At 38.5% G+C, this 17494-nt stretch overlaps 1 protein-coding gene across 4 annotated transcripts in view; it reads right to left on the reverse strand.

Moving 5' to 3' along the window:
* The window catches only part of LOC145291991 (uncharacterized), a 169781-nt gene extending 154859 nt beyond the window's left edge, over positions 1-14922 (reverse strand). Inside the window, exon 1 of one of the 4 annotated variants that reach the window (XM_080137957.1) lies at positions 14625-14922. In XM_080137957.1, coding sequence (XP_079994083.1) covers positions 14625-14651 — 27 coding nt within the window. In that variant the 5' untranslated portion in view covers positions 14652-14922. The remainder of the gene's footprint in view (positions 1-14624) is intronic. The other 3 variants (XM_080137958.1, XM_080137956.1, XM_080137955.1) reach the window with 3 other exon arrangements.
* Between the last annotated feature and the right edge of the window lie 2572 nt (positions 14923-17494).

Here is a 17494-nt window from a genome sequence, read left to right on the forward strand (position 1 = left end):
ACCTACCCATGTGCCCGATAATGACGGCCAGTATGCGAGCCTACTAGACCTTTTTCTCACAACTTGCCCTGAACTATGTTCAGTTTCTGTTCTGTCGCCTCTTGGATCTTCCGACCACTCTGTTGTATCAATTAAGATAAAAATGAAATGTAATAAGTCCCCAGACGTACCTCTTCATCGTACAGTATATCGATACACTAAGGCTGACTGGGATAGCTTCCGTACATTTATATCTGATCTACCTCTGCATTCCATGTTTAAAAAGGATGTGTCCTCTATAGTATTAGACCTGACTGAATGGTTAATTGTAGGTATTGACCATTTCATACCCTCTAAAAAGTTTCAGCAAAAACCTAACAGCCAGCCATGGTTCTCTCCAGAATGTGCTGCTGCCATTGCACACAGAAATCACTTTTTCCACTGCTTCAAACGTAATAGATGTATGGAAACTAAAGCCGTTTTCAGGACTGCCAGCAACCATTGTAAGAAAGTAATAAGGAACGCAAGAGAGTTGTATGCTCAATCTGTTAAGTCCAAAGTAGCTGAGCAGCGGCTTGGTTCCCACCAGTTTTGGCAAATAGCAAACAGAATCCTGAACAGAAGCGTGTGCTCCATCCCAACTATTATCAATGGACCTGAGGTAATCTCATCAGCATCAGACAAAGCCAAACTCTTTGTCAAGAACTTTGCAGCTAATTCTACCCTTTGCGACCAAGACCGCCAACCCCCAATATTTCCTCCTGTATCAGAAAACACGCTATGTGATATACGTATATCTGTACGTGATGTTGTGAAGCTAATCAAAAACCTTGATTCGAGTAAAGCAACTGGCCCTGATGGTATTCCAATTATAGTACTCAAAAAACTTCAACCTGAACTAGCGTCCATACTTACAAAACTGTTTAAACGTTGTCTTAAGGAGAATAGTTTCCCATCTCCCTGGAAAATCTCATCAGTATGCCCTGTATTTAAGAATTCAGGTGATCGCTCATCCCCCTCTCAGTACAGGCCAATAAGTCTCCTGTGCGTCATGAGTAAGTTGCTAGAATCTGTGTTAAATACAGAAGTAATCAACCATCTCAACAAAAATAACCTTCTTAGTGACACTCAATATGGTTTCCGTTCTGCTAGATCTACAGAAGATGTCCTTACAGTTATATCGCATATGATTAGCAAATCTCTCGACGGTGGCAATCTTTCTAGGGCAATTGCTCTTGACATATCTAAGGCCTTTGATAGGGTGTGGCATAAAGGTTTACTTCATAAGATCGCTAGCTATGGTATAGCTGGAAAAGTCTTCTCAATTATTAAATCATTTCTTTCTGATAGGTTCATAAGAGTAGTAGTTGAGGGTCAAAAATCAGAAGCTCACAGTATTAATGCCGGTGTCCCTCAGGGATCCATCCTGGGCCCAACTCTTTTCCTGATCTACATTAATGATCTTCCAAATCATATCCTTACATCATTTGTAGACATTTATGCTGACGACACTACCATTTATGGTAGCACATCTAAGACAGTAAACGACCAAGTTCTCTCCAATTCTCTCTCCTCTGATCTTGAGCACGTAGTACAATGGGGAAAGGAGTGGCTGGTTACTTTTAATGCATCTAAAACCAAGCTTCTCTCTTTACATCATCAACATTCTGATCCACATTTGTCATCAATTGAAATGAATGGCTCTCGTCTTCAGGAGGCCTCAAGTTTTGACAAGCTTCTGGGCTTGACCATTACTCCTGATCTTAAATGGAACACGTATATCAAATCTGTTGCCAAGGCCACTGGAAAAATGGTGGGATCTTTCTATCGATCCGGTAGATATCTCACTGCTGATGCTATTCTCTATCTATATAAGAGCCAGGTACGTCCAAGGATGGAATACTGTTGCCACATCTGGGCAGGAGCTGCTAGAAAGGACTTGTCCTGCCTTGATAGAGTTCAAAATAGACTTCGTAGCCTCGTAGGAGATGTCCTTTTCTCCTCCTTGCAACCTCTATCTCACAGAAGAGATGTTGCGAGTTTGTCTCTGATGTATCGTTATTTTCATGGAAAGTGTTCAACTGAGCTTCAATCTATGGTCCCCCCTCGCCAAACTTTCACAAGAAACACTCGTCTAGCTGTAAACACTATCAATAATTTCCCCCACTCTTTATCTGTGCCTAAACCTAAACGTAGATTCCATGAACAAAGCTTCTTTCTTAGAACTGCACGCCTGTGGAATTGTCTTCCGTTTTCCTGCTTTCCGGCTGACTACAATATGGTTGTGTTCAAGTCTAAAGTAAATAAGTTCTTGATGAGCCGTTCCATATAAGTTATCAAATTTACCAAATTTTCATTACTAATGATTACTATATTGACCAATTTCTACTGTACACTCTTTAACCCTTATCCTTGAGTGGCCTCTGGGCCTTGATAATGTGGTGACGCCTATGTAAAAAAAAAAAAACAAAAAAAAAAGGGCTGGTCTTAAATAAAGACGCAGAAATCAGGCGTCATGTTTTAAATAAACTTGAAAACGAACTGAATTTAAAAGTACAAAACTTAGCGGAAGACTGTAAATGGTTTATTGCGTTGAAACAAGACAGTCATGACAAAGAGGAAAGCAGAGTGTCACATATTAAAAAGATCCATCAAAAGAACAATTCGACTTAAAAAAATAACCAGAGAAAGAAACAGGGAAAAGATCCACCTGGATCATGTTGGAGGTGTGGAAATAAACATTGGTACAATGAGTGTCCCTACAAATTCAAACAATGTGACAACTGCCAACAGAAAGGGCATAAAGCATCGCATTGTAGAAAAACATATGATAGAAAAACATCCATTACACTTACGAAAATTGAACCTGAGGAACAAAATATCCGGAAATTTGTACAGGTCAAAATGTTTAAAAAGAAAGTAAGGCTACAGCTTGATAGTGGGTCTGACATTTCCATTATTAATGTACAGACATGGAAGAGGCTTGGGAGACCCACTATGATTAAATCACATAAAACAGCGAGAAGCGTCAGTGGCGAAAAAATTACCTTCGAAGGAGAATTATTGACGAATATTTTTTTCCAGAACAGGGCCAAAAAAGCAAGAATTTTTGTCATGTAAAATTCAAACAACCTCTTTGGAACTGATCTGTTCAAAAAGTTTAGACTATGGGATCTGCCTTTAAGCTCATTTTGCCAAAAGGTTGAGGATTCGAATGTGGAAGCAGAAAAACTCAAGAGGGAGTTAAAAGAGAATTTCCCAGACGTATTTTCAGGTGGTTTGGGAAGGTGTACAAAAGCAGTAGCAAAATTTGACGTAAAAGTAAATGAACAGCCAGTGTTCAGAAAGAAAAGAAATGTTCCATACGCCGCTATAGAACAAATAGACGGTGAATTAGAAAGACTCGAAAATATGGGTGTCATCGGAAAAAATTGATCACAGTGAGTGGGCTGCACCAATGGTTTACATCAAAAAGAAGAGTAAGGAGATTTGGGTTTGTGCCAACTTCACGACAGGCTTAAACAGGGCATTACAAGATCATCATTATCCTCTTCTGAGCCCTGAAGAGATATTTGCGAAACTGAGTAGAGGGAAATATTTTTCTAAAATCAACCTCAGTGACGTAGACTTACAAGTTCCAGTCGATGAGGAGTGTTCAAAGCTGCTATGTATTAATACCCATAAGGAATTGTACAAGTTTAACAGACTTCCTTTTGGGGTCAAAGTCGCCCCTGCGATTTTTCAGCAAATTATGGACATTATGTTAAATGGGTTGGATTTCACAGTAAGGTACCTGGATGATGTGTTAATGAAAAGCGCTAGCAAAGAACAACACAAAGCTCATGTAAACCAAGTATTCAAAAGGATCCAGGATTATGGATTTAAAGTAAAACAGGAAAAATGTACATTTTTCATGGAGAAAATAAAATACTAGGGGCAAATCATCGATAAACATGGAAGAAGGCCGGATCCACAGATAGATCGAGTGCAATAAAGAATATGCCTGCTCCAGAAAATATTGCGTATTTACAAAGTTTCTTAGGTTTGGCAAATTACTACAATGTATTTGTGTCAAATATGCATAAACTAAGGTCACCTTTAAATGAACTGTTAAGGAAAAACCAAAAATGGGCCTGGACGCATGAGTGCGAAGAAGCATTTTGGAAATTAAAGAGACTTTAACGTCTGACTTGTTTCTGGCACATTATAATCCCAAGCATGAAATTATAGTTGCAAGCGATGCCAGCTCCTATGGCATAGGAGCATGCATTTTACACAAAATTGATGATGGAAAAGTGAAACCCATAGCACATTCATCCCGATCACTTTTGCCAGCCGAAAAGAACTACTCACAAATTGAAAAAGAGGCGCTAAGTATTATATTCGTGGTAAAGAAATTTCATTGTTTCCTGCACGGTAGATAATTTCTGTTACAAACAGACTACAAACCATTATTAACGATTTTCGGATTGAAAAAGGGACTACCACAACATACGGCAAATAGACTCTGAAGATGGGGTACCATACTTCTGAATTACAATTTTCAAATGGAGTATGTACCATCTAAAAAATTTGGTCATGCAGACGGGTTATCGAGGTTAATACCTAAGCAGACAGAACCATTGAAGGATATGGTAATAGCAGCCATTCAAGCAGAAGTTGAAGTAAAAAATACGTTATGTGACACAATAAGAGAACTTCCAGTAACGCTTGATGAGATTAAGAGTAAGGCAGAGGTGGACGAATTTATTATATGCACGAAAGAAAGGATCAACTATAACAAACTGGATGAAGAAATTTATTCAATTTACGATAACATCCTGTTATATAGTGACAGGTTCGTAATTCCTGCGACATTACAGAAAAGAATGCTCAAGGAATTCCATGTAGGACATCCAGGTATATCAAGAATGAAAAGCCTTATGCGCTCTTTCATTTATTGGCCAAACATGGATAAGGATATAGAAGGAAAAATCAGGGAGTGTAGAGGATGCGCATTAGCTATAAAAGCTCCTCCGACTCATTTCGGATCGTGAGCAAAACCGGACGGACCTTGGTCTAGGATTCATTTAGATTTTGCAGGACCGCTAGATGGATTCTACTATCTCATTGTTGTAGACAGCCTATCTAAATGGCCGGAAGTATTAAAATGTAAGAATCTCACATCCGAGGTAACTATCAACTTCCTGTATGAACTATTCGCTAGGTTTGGAGTAGTAGGCTGCATTGTTAGAGACAATGGAACGCAATTTACGTCTACTGAATTTAAACATTTTTGCGAGGATCATCTAATCGAGCATATAACCATTCCGCCATACCACCCAAGAAGTAATCGACAAGCAGAGAAATTCGTTGACACATTCAAGAGAGCTCTGAAAAAAGCTAGTGAGTCACCGATGAATAAGTCAATCCAACAGTTTTTACAAGTCTACAGAGTCACTTCAAATGCAAACATCGAAATGTCGAAGACACCTGCTGAGGTTATGTTCGGACGCAAGGTTAGATAGATTTTTCATAACTTGTTACCAAACCAGGATAGGCCAAAAAGTATAAAGTTGGCAAAAGAGTCTTCTACAAGATTCACAAAAATAATAAGACTTTCTGGGAGTCTGGCATTGTTGAAAAACAAATAGGCAACATGGTCTATATGATTAAGGGAACAGACTTCGTGCACAAACCTCACACTAACCAAATTCGGAAAAGATACTCGAACATTGAGGTGACCAGATCGCCCGAGGAGGACATCATAGACACAGTGTTTGATACTTTTCAGGTGCCCATACCAGAGAAAGCTCTGGAGAACAGAAGATCAAACAGAAAACGGAAATCAACAGAATTGATTAGGGTGAACCCAAAACAAAAACGTTATTAATCCCAGACGGGATATTTTCAAAGGGGTTGTTATACCGGCCTTCCTTGAACAGAAGAATTTACACCGATTAGCACTAAATAGCGCTAGTAATTCCAACACTGGTGAGAGAGATGCGATTGCACTTCAACTGCTAGCCGAGTGCCCAGCAGATATACACACTTTCCTATCTTTGCACATTATTGTTAATACACTTGTTCCTTAACCGAACCTTGACTTGATTGTTCTTATTTTTACTGTCGTTCCATGACACATCAATTACATTTACTATTTATTTATGCTGGTAGGTAGTTTGGTCATAACTTTAACACCTACCACAGTGGTGACCCCAACTAGCAATGAAGAATATGCATAGCAACATGTGCCTTTTTTATTTTAATAAGAAACGGAAAACGCATAAATTTAAAATTTATTTCTTCTTTTTTTTAAAAAAACAACATTTTTGTATGTAAGTTAATTAGAAAAATAAAGACTTGATACGTTTTTGTGCCGAGATTTATTTTATACATGTATTGTTACCCTTTCATCGGTATGTATACATTTTTCTTAGTAAAAACATATAAATATGGCCAACTGATTTCTTCCCCAACTCGCACTTGGCGCCTGTCTTGTAATTGGCTGATGTAAACATTACGTCACAATCTGCCGTCCTCTTTTTCTGCTACTACTATTATTGATATATAGTGTACGGTGTCACCCAGCTAACTGTCGCTGTAGGAAAGACAAAAAAAAAACGTATAAAAAATAATCACAAACTGTTTGGAAATGGCGTCGCCTACATTCAGCTTAAACCCAACGGATGTACGGAACGACCCTGCTTTGTTTTTTGCACAGCTGGATTTTTATTTTAGGCAGAAGGCGATATCCAGGCTGACTGATAAGTTTTGCCATGTGGTGGTTATTTTACCTCAAGATGTTATCACCGAGGTGAGAGAGTTAATTATATCTCCTCCCACGGAGAAACCATATGACATCCTCCGGGAAAGAGTGACAACGGCTGGGACAGTTTCTGCACACAGGCGAATCTCACAATTATTAGAACAGGAAACTTTGGGAGATAGCACGCCATCACAGTCTAAAATATATAAATATAAGGTGGTAATAGCTGCACAAGATGAGTCTATGCCAGTTGAATGGTTGGCTGAAATAGCCGACCATATAGCCGATATAATGTCGATACAATCGTCAACGGTGGCTGCCATTCAGACGTCCAAGAAAGACGAGTGACTGTCCAAACTAATGGAGAGGCAGACCAGATTGGAAGCTCGCATGAACAAAATGGCAGAGGACATCGTGAGACTTACCCTAGAGCATAAGCAAAGGCGTTGGGGTGCCTGCAGCCACTCTAGAGAACGGGGGGTAGGATAAGATTATTTGCTGGAAGCACAAGAAGTTTGGGGAGAAGGCAAGTTCCTGTATCCCACTCTGTAGCTATAAGAGTCTGGGAAAAGCCTAAACCGACAGAAGACTGCGGCATCAACTGTCGGTGCATCTCGCTCTGGCCGTCTATTGTATGTGGTGGATAAAAACTCGGGAACATCCTTTTTGGTGGACAACGGAGCACAGGTGTCTCTCATTCCTGCAACTGCAGCCGACAAGAAATTTTCTCCCTGTAAATTCACACCATGAGCTGTAAATGGCTCGTTAATATACACATATGGGGAGATAAGGTGTACGGACCTTAATTTAGGCCTGCACAGAGCATTTACCCACATTTTTATAGTGGCGGATGTAGACAGTGATATTTTAGGTCCCGATTTTTTTGCAGGCATTCAATCTGGTTGTGGATATTACAGGCCAGTGTTTGAGAGATCCAGAAACGCATATCACAGCATGTGGGGTAGTCAGGGTTGGTACTCCATTGTCTCCAGCAGTGGCACATGCAAATCAGGACAGTGATTTTCTGAGTCTCTTGAAAGAATACCCTTCAATTTCTGTACCCTCTTTCCATAAGAATGTTTTGCCACACTCTACCACACACTATATTGAAACAAACGGTCCGCCTGTTCATAGCAAAGCTAGGCACTTAGTGCCAGAAAAGATAACATCTGCCAAGGCTGAATTTCAGCAAATGATGAAGTTAGGCATAGTTTGCCCTTCAAAGAGCGAATGGACTTCACCTCTTCATCTTGTCAACAAAGGCTCTAACACATGGCATGCATGTGGGGACTACTAGAGCACTGAATGCAGTCACTAAACCGGATAGGTACCCAGTATTACATATCCAGGACATGACAGCAGTGGCTCAAAATAACCACTTTTTTTTTCAAAATTGGATTTAATTTGAGCATATCACCAAATACCGGTGGAGCCCGAACACATTCCTAAAACGGCTATCATCACCCCATTCAGGATGTTTGAGTTTGTGCGTGTTCCTTTTGGGCTGCAGAATGCAGCACAAACATTCCAACGGTTCATAGACCAGGTGTTGTCAGATTTGCCATTCGTCTGTGCACATATTGACGACGTACTTATTGCTAGTCAAAATAGGCAGGAACACATCGATCGTGCGCGACAAGTCTTGGAACACCTGAAGCAATATGGGATAGTCCTAAACCCATTAAAATGTGTTTTTGGTCAATCGGAAGTCACATTTTTAGGACATCATATCTCAGAGGAGGGAATGTCCCCATCACCAGAGATGGTCAAGTCCATTCAGGATTTTCCTATCCCTGCTACCATGAGGCAGCTGCGTCAATTCTTGCGTCAAAACTTTTATCGTAGATTCTTACCTCACTGTGCACAAGTACTTTTATCATTGACAAGTTTGTTGACAAATGTGAGGGACTGTGACATTGCACTTTCAGAGCATGTGGTAGAAGCATTCAACAAGGTCAAGGCTATGTTGAAGGAGACTGTAAAATTGTCTCACACCCAACCCAACTTGGAGCTCTGCTTCGCAGTGGACACATCTGCAATTGGTATTGGAGCGGTCCTACAACAAAAATGTGATGCGGACTGGAAACCCATTTCCTTTTTATTATGGCGAGATGAGCAATTCACTTCCGGAACTTTTTATCGAAAGAACATTATCACCGGTTGTGAGAGCTTTCCCTGGGCGGGAACACTTAAAAACGTACCCTACTTCGATGAGTACAATAGATGCACTAAGAGTTCTCTTCAGTCGTTTTGGAGTGCCTAAAACTATTGTCAGCGACAACGGCACCCAATTTTGCAAGGCTCTAGCCATTGAACATTTAACAACGGCAATCTACCACCCAAGATCAAATGGCCTAGCAGAGAGGTTCGTCGATACATTCAAAAGAGCCTTGAAGAAAAACCAAGGCATGGACACTGACAAGAAGAGTCTTGAACAATTTTTATCGGTGTACAGGATAACTCCGAACCCAAACACTGATACCGGTTCGTCACCAGCCGAACTGATGTTTGCACGGAAAATCAGATCTGTATTTGACAGAATTTTACCAAGTGCAACCAGAGTAACAACAACAAAAGAAAATTTTCCAACAAGGTTTTACAAACCTGGTGACAGAATATTCTTCCTGAATTACAGGAGTGGAAAAAATTTTTGGGAGGAGGGGATTATCATGAAAAGAATCGGACACATGCTATATTCTGTAAGAAGTAATAAATTCGACTGTCGCAGGCATATAAATCAGCTAAGACCTCGACACACTGATGACTACAAACAGGCAGAAGAAAATGACCTGCCCCTAGAGGTTTTGTATGATTCTTTTAATATTCCCCAACCCTTAACAGAACTTACTCCAGATTTGAGAGTTCCAGCTTCTCCACCAACTCCACCCACTCAAACGATATTAAGGAGAAAAAGTACAAGGGTGAAAAGAAAAGTTAACCGGCTGAGCCCCAAGCCAAAAAGCAAACGATATTAAGCCAAATTCTCTTGGGAGAAATTGTCTTAGGGGGAGGTGTTATGGCGAGATGAGCAATTCACCGCCGGAACTTTTTATCGAAAGAATGTTATCACCGGTTGTGAGAGCTTTCCCTGGGTGAGAACACTTAAAAACGTAACATGCTGTCTCTGTAAATATTCTCAATAAATTTCTTTATTACTTCAGAACCTCTTTATCCATTTATTTCCCTGGTGGAATACCTTTCTTGAATATCCTTTTATTACGGCCACCCACCGCAGGATATATCAGTTTTTCTCAAAAAAATTAACAGAGACAGAAAAACGCTACAGTACATTTTCCAAAGAGCTGTTAGCTGCATGCTCTGCAATACGCCATTTCCGGCAACCCCTGGAAGGTCAGCAGTTCCATATCCTCACGGACCACAAACCTCTGTTAGGCGCTTTGCAGTCTTCGTCAGACAAATATTCTCCCAGAGAGATTTGCCAGATGGATTATATCCTCCAATTTACATCGGATATCCGGCATGTCAAGGGAGCAGACAACATCCCAGTAGACACCTTATCATGGGGAATTAATTCTATACTGTTGGAACCGGCAATTGGCGTTAACACCTTGTCAAAGGAACAACAGAAGGATGAGTATTTACAAAATCTCCTGCAGAACAATCCAACTTCATTGAACCTGGTGACAATTACCAACCCTATCAGCAACACAAAAGTTGTATGTGACACAAGCACAAACAAACTGCGGCCATACGTTCCAGCATCTCTACGCAAAGACATATTTAAGGCAGTACATGGTTTATTGCATCCGGGAGCCAATGCCTCCGTAAAGCTACTAACTGACCGATATGTCTGGCCATGGATAAAAAGCTGATGTTAAAACGTGGGCGAAAACCTGTGTGGATTGTCAAAAAGCCAAGGTCGGTTGTCACAGTCGAGCTCCTCTAGGCACGTTCCCAGTTCCAGATGAGAGATTCCAGCACATTCATATCGACATCACTGGACCATTTCCGACATGTGAAGGTCAGTGCTATCTGCTGACATGTATTGACAGATTCTCGCGATGGTTTGAAGCTCTACCTATACCAGACATGATGGCATACACAACAGCCAGGACATTCCTTACTGGCTGGGTGGCCAGATTCGGTGTACAACAAAATGTTACATTAGACAAAGGTCGACAGTTTGAGTCAGACCTCTTTCATAAACTAGCAAAACTTTTGGGCACCAAGAATGTACACACTACGGCTTATCACCTCCAGGCAAACGGCATGGTCGAGCGATTACATCGCAGTTTGAAAGTTTCCTTATGGGCGCAGCTTACAAACAATGCAAGGTGGTTAGAACACCTTCCACTAATATTGTTGGGGCTATGCACCACTGTGAAAAGAGATATGGGGTGCTCAGCAGTGGAGGCTCTATATGGAACCACATTGCGGTTGCCAGCACAATATTTTTTCGAAGTGCCGAAAAACGTTTGGGACATGACAGCGTTTGTTGACCGACTAACAACAAAAATGGCCAAGATGGCGTATTCTCCCTCAGGCTTGAATAAGAACATGGTCTCATATGTACTTAAGAGTTTAGAGACTTGAACGCACGTCTTTATCCATGATACAGCAAGGGTGCATTCCCTGCAACCACTGTATCGGGGTCCCTTTAAGGTTGTGGAGAAACAAAATAAGTTTTCAGGGTTTTTATCAAGAGTGAGGGGCAGAACATTTCAGTAGACAGGGTAAAACCCGCAGCGCTGGAAGAGACATATCTGGAAGTATCACCCCAAAACGCCATGCCAGCAGATATGACACTTCAGAAGGTGGCTGAAAAAAAAAATACATGGTTAGGTAGACATGTCAGATGGCCGGCACATTTTTAAAATTTTGTGTCTATGTAAATAAAATTAAACATAAGGCTCATTTTACAGGTACTCCATATTTTGGGGTGGGGGGAGTACAGTAGGGGAATAAAAGGAACAATGCTGTCGGGTTACGGTTTAGGGTAAAGATTTATGTCCCTTGATAAAGGTAGACAGAGTTTGGACACATGTAGAGCCGACATGTAAATTCTCCCCTGGTGAAACAATGTCGGACGAAACAGAGTACAACTCTAGACCACAATTCCCCTCCCACTCAGCCGGTAAACCCACTATTGAAGTGAGTAATGTTTTAGTGCATTGTTTGATATTGTTGTGCTGCGGTGTGTTCATGTTTATCAATAAATATTTGTTGATGTACTTGTGTTACATTTACTATTTATGCTGGTAGGTAGTTTGGTCATAACCTTAACACCTACCACAGCCTTATGTTCTGAGGCCAAGTGCTAATAAAGACAGGCAGCTTATTCAATGGCAGAGTGCGATTTTAGAAAGTAGAATTCTGGAACTAGCCAGAAAAAAATAAAGCATTTTTAAAATCGGAAGCTGTGAAAACTTTCTGCCAGATGACATAATTTTAGTGATTAATGTTGATAAGGTCTGGAAGAATGCCAGGATGAAGAATCTACTTGCTCGGGTTTGCTGTGTCGGTAAGTATCTAATTGGAATTGAATAAAAGAAAACTATCTCCACTAACTTCGACTTCATTCAAAAGGAACACTGGAATATAAAGAGAGGCAGGCTGGCTTTTGTCAAAAATAGAATGGTATCCTGGAGTTCCATCTCGTCTGGCTGTTTCTGGCAAAAGATGAGAACAGGATAGGCCGTAACAAATCGAATGGGGAACTAAATCATCTTTCTGAGCAGGAATTGAAGTTGAGTCTGCGTAGAGGCGTCTTCTCACTTATGCAATTATAAAAATTCAGGAATAATCGTGCATGTGCCAAGCCTAATCACGACTTAATATAACGCAAGATATTGCACATTCAATAGATACATCATGGAACTGCTACATGGACAAGCCTAAAATGAATTTAAGTGCATTAGTACAGACTATTTTGTTTCCTTGAAGCAAGAAATGAATTCTGCCAAGGAAAAAAAAAAAATTTTTTATCAATTAATTGCAAGAAATGCAAAGATATCTTCACCCTTTCAATAAATTAAAAAAAAAAAAGTGTAAAAGATATATATATATATATATGTATATAGGAGGGAAATGTTGTGTATTTCTCTCCTAATAATTACTTAAATAAACACAAGGCCAAACGACATTGCTTTTAACAAAACAATAATAAAGGGTTTATTTAAAAAAGGCGAGATTGTATCTCAAACTGGAGAGAAAGAAAGAAAGTGTAAATGTCTGTTTGAAGGTGTCGTCTGCCATCAGACTGCAGTTGTCAACAAGTAGCAGTGGGAGGGTTAAGTGAGAGAGATCTGTATAGGCCGCTTGCTGGTGTCTCTCTGGCGATCGCAGCTGAGATCCCAAAGGGCTAAAAATAGTCCTTAAGGGGATAGCTCAAATCAATGCGCACTGCCAACCAATTAGTCAGTGTGGCCGAATCACTTTGGCACCGGGCACTGGCTTATAGTAAATAGTTTGTTAACTACTACAAGTATTCGTCTGCAGGAAGAAAAATTTTTCCAGAGGATGACTGTTCGAACGAAATTCTAACACAAGTCAACCATAAAGACTGTTTAATGACGACGACACCTTTCAAACAACAATACTTCTCTCCCCCCCCCCGCCCCAATAAAGTACGAGTTTTCTTTAGTTCTTTTTGTTTTTTGTTTTAAATGACCAACAAAGTTTCTCGGAGAATAAAAATAGAAAGGTTGTTTCATTGTTTACCTTCGTTCGTAAAATTCTTCGTCATAAAGAAAATGCATTTAGGTTTGACATCGACTCGGTTTGGTTCGACTTTTTCCGGGTGTTTACGTAAATCTCATTCAGTTTAATTTAGTTCAAATTTTGTAGAAGCACCCATATATATATATATATATATATATATATATATATATATATATATATATATATATATATATATATATATATATATATATATATATATATATATATAGATGGGTGCTTCTACAAAATTTGAACTAAATTAAATATATATATATATAAGAGTAAGAGTATTGTTAAGTTGGTTTTTGTGCACTTATTGAACGGCGCTGTTTTAAAATAGTATTTTCAAGTTAAATTAGTTTTACGATATCTTTTTTATTATTAGTATAGAATAGTTACAAAACAAAACACCCTCCTCTTCCGATGTCAAAAATAGCTTTCTAAATAATAACGTTATTATTTCAGCATGGCTCGGTTCAATAAGTGCAAAAGTATCGGTTAAGTTTTTACTTGCTTCCCCACGAGGGCAAAATTAGACACAAGGTCAGTTTTTTATGTGAGAAATATCAAACTCCCCACAAAAGCACACTCAAAATGGAACAAAAAAACGGAACTCTCTTTCTCCAATCGAAGACAAAACAGATACTACAGTTTGATCCAAACCCGAATGCAAAAAATAAGTAAATAAAAATAAGTTGATTTATGCTTAATTCTAAAGTTTTAAACGAGTTTTAAGCTTAAATTTACTTTGGTACTTCTGCAGTTTACGGACCGTGCTGAAATAATATTTAGAATCCCATTTTTAAAAGGGGAACGGGCGTTGTTGTTGTTTTTGTTGTTGTTGTTGTTGTTTTTATCACCACTTATCAAGCCCAAGAGGCCACTCGAGGATAAGGGTTAAAGAGTGTACAGTAGAAATTGGACAATATAGTAACCGTTAGAATTGGAGATTCCGTAAATTTGTTAACTTATATGGAACGCCGGAACGGCTCATCAAAAACTTGTTTACGTTACGTTGTTAACTATTCTGTACTTTCACCTAACAACTTAATAAACAAAAGATATCGTAAAAATTGAATTTAACTTGAAAATCCTATCTAAATATACCACGGTTCGTAAACATCAGAAATGTTTCATTTTTAATTTCTTTCAAATAAACTACAGTAGATAAAAATGTATTCGTTTCAATTAAAAAAAAAAAAAAAAAAAAAATCACCTGTTTATCATCGATGTGTTGCGTCATGACGATTATTTTATAAAATGTTTCTCAATTGAAACCATCACGAAATCATATTAAAACATGAAATATTTCCGGATGAGTTGGTTGGTGCAGTTAGAATGTAAATTTAATGTTCAGTATGAATAGTGATATCAATTTGGCAAGTCGACCCTTCTTTATTATTTTAATCAAATATTTTGTATTGTATCCGAAAATCTATGTAATAAAGACTGTTTCTATTAAACAAATGCTTTATTTATCACATTTTCTTCGATTATTTTTACTCGCAGTAAGAAATAGTCACACACATGCACAAACAAAAGATCCCATAAAACTTACGAAACGTTAGATGTGGATTTTTGTTGTTATTGTTTTGTTTACTTAACAACTGTTGCTATGGAAACGTGCAGTTGTTATGATTGAGACGGCCGGATGCACGAGGCCTCCGAAAACAGATACCCAGGGTCTCGCGGAAAGTACTTTTTGCGTGATGTCACGTCATTTAAAATTTATAAATGACCTTGTCTGTCTAAGGAGCGGTATCTATTAAACTCCTCTGTCAATTTTTTGTCTACAAACTTGAAACTTACTATATAAGGGATTTGGACCTGTAGAACAAATTCAGTTTGGTCTTTAACTGGTAAAAATAACTTCTAAGGGGGGTCAAAATTGTAAAAAATTGAAACTTGGCAGCCATAAGTCGACTGAAGTGTACCCTTTACGTATGCGCTAATATACATTTACTCGGTAAAGTTGGTTAATTTTAAAAGTTCTGATATCCAGCTGTTGTTAAGTCAGATGATAACAAATAAGGCTGGAGAGCTAAATGTTTTGGTTTCGATTCTAGTTGATGGCACCCAAGTCATTTTTTTCAACGTTTGAAATTACTACCATATATTGGGTACAATATGATAATCAATAGAAAATTAGCTCTATAATAATAGCACATAGAAAATCTGCATGAATTAAAATATCATATTTTAGTATATTTTATCACTGAGCAACGCCAGGCGGCCTGCTAGTATATATATATAAACTAACGTTGTTCAAGAAATTTTAGGATATCATGAAACTCCTACTCCTAATTATTTAGTTTATTATTAAATAAATAAAATAGGTGATTACTCACTGACTTGTTTGCTTGACCGTGGTGTGTGCATTGTTGTTATGAGATTGTTGAGGGAAGGTCTTTATTTTTAATTTGCACATCATCACTAGATTTCAACTTCTTGAAAATCAATTAAGTCTGTGGAAAATAGGACATTATCAAATGAAATAATGGCAAGGTCTTTCTATACAGAATATTAATTTTTTATCAACAACTTAAAGCAATGAAAAATGAGGGTTGGTAAAGATTGAAAGATCACAGTGTCCCAAGAATGTTCTTGGTGAATAAAGAGTAGTTTTGTCTGTGGGAAGAAATTGAGTAGATATGTTCAGTTTAGCTGTCACTGTGCAAGCTTGCATATGATAGTGTTGTTAAAATCAGTAGGCATTGTAGGTGTGTATGTATATTAGTTTAGCTTTGTTAGTGAGAAAATGTGTGTGCATCTTGTGTATGCACATTCAGTGAGCAATGTGAATGCACTGTTGGTAGGTGTACAGTAGTTTGCGAATGTCTCTCAACATGTGTGCACTAGTTGCTGAGGGCCTTTCAGATCTTGGCGGGATCCTGTCATCTGAAAAAAATACATGTTGTTTAGGTTATTATATTACATGTAAAATTTGATAGTGAATATTTCTTGCATTGTGATTGGTCGAAAGAAACTGTTGCCTTGAGCTTTTGTGCTTTTGTAAAAACAACATTCGCTTTCCAACAAAATTCCCTTTCCTGTTGTTTTTATTTGTCGAAAAATAATTTTACTGTTTAAAAATTTTATTACGTGCAAAGAAAAATTTTTATGCAACCTTAACACGACCTTTAAAAAGAAAAACTGATTACTTGATACAAAAACAAAATGTCGAAGAGGAAAATGGTTGCGACAGGTATTATTACCATTTCTTTCTTCACTAGTATTAAAAACTAGCAGGACCCATTAACTGGCGTTGCCCGGTGGAAGTATGCCTCTCCTCGTAAAAAGTTAAAGTACAGTTGTTGTTGTTTCCCAACCCCCAACCTTCCCATGTTAAGAATGACTTTTGAAATGGCCTCCCCCCAACCTTCCCATGTTAAGAATGGCTATCAGAATAGACACCTCATTTTGGGAGGGGGGGGGTAAAAATATTTACCCCAAATTGAACCTTAATAATCGTTATCAAGATACCCACTTGTAAATAATATAAACCAACAAAAAAATTGGAGGATGGCAGTGTCGGTCGGATAGAATTAGATTTGTTCCTCACACATGCATACAAATTTGGTGACCACTGATTTAAAGTGCATAATACAGGTCTTTATATCTTGCAAACTACTTGTACCTGCCAAATATAAATGAGATTTTCTTAATCAGCATAGTCGAAAAGTTGCCATTTTAAAGAAAAGTGTGGAGGTGGAGCTAAGGTAAAAATTTTCCTATAAAAAAAAAACATAAATAAAGGTAATGTATGTGCAGTGTCAATACAGAGTCAAAGCCCAGAAAAGAGAAGTAAACAAAATGCTTGACAGGAAGTATGTTTAAAATCAAACATAACGGCCATCGGAATAGACACCCCATTTTGTGAGGTGGGGGGGGGTCACAGTGTTTGCCTCAAATTTAACCTTGATAATCATTGTCAGGATATCACCCACAAATACCAACAAAAAAATGTGGGAGAGGCAATGTAAAAGAAAACTAAAAAATAGCATCGTGTAAGGTTACCTAAGCTGCTCCGAAATCCAAAAATAAACAATGGTATCTGTGCATATTTTTTTTTCAGGGTTTGTTTTT

The sequence above is a fragment of the Euprymna scolopes genome, chromosome 13 (assembly GCF_053919585.1).
Source record: "Euprymna scolopes isolate OS-2025 chromosome 13, ASM5391958v1, whole genome shotgun sequence".
In the NCBI taxonomy this organism is placed as follows: Eukaryota; Metazoa; Mollusca; class Cephalopoda; order Sepiida; family Sepiolidae; genus Euprymna; species Euprymna scolopes.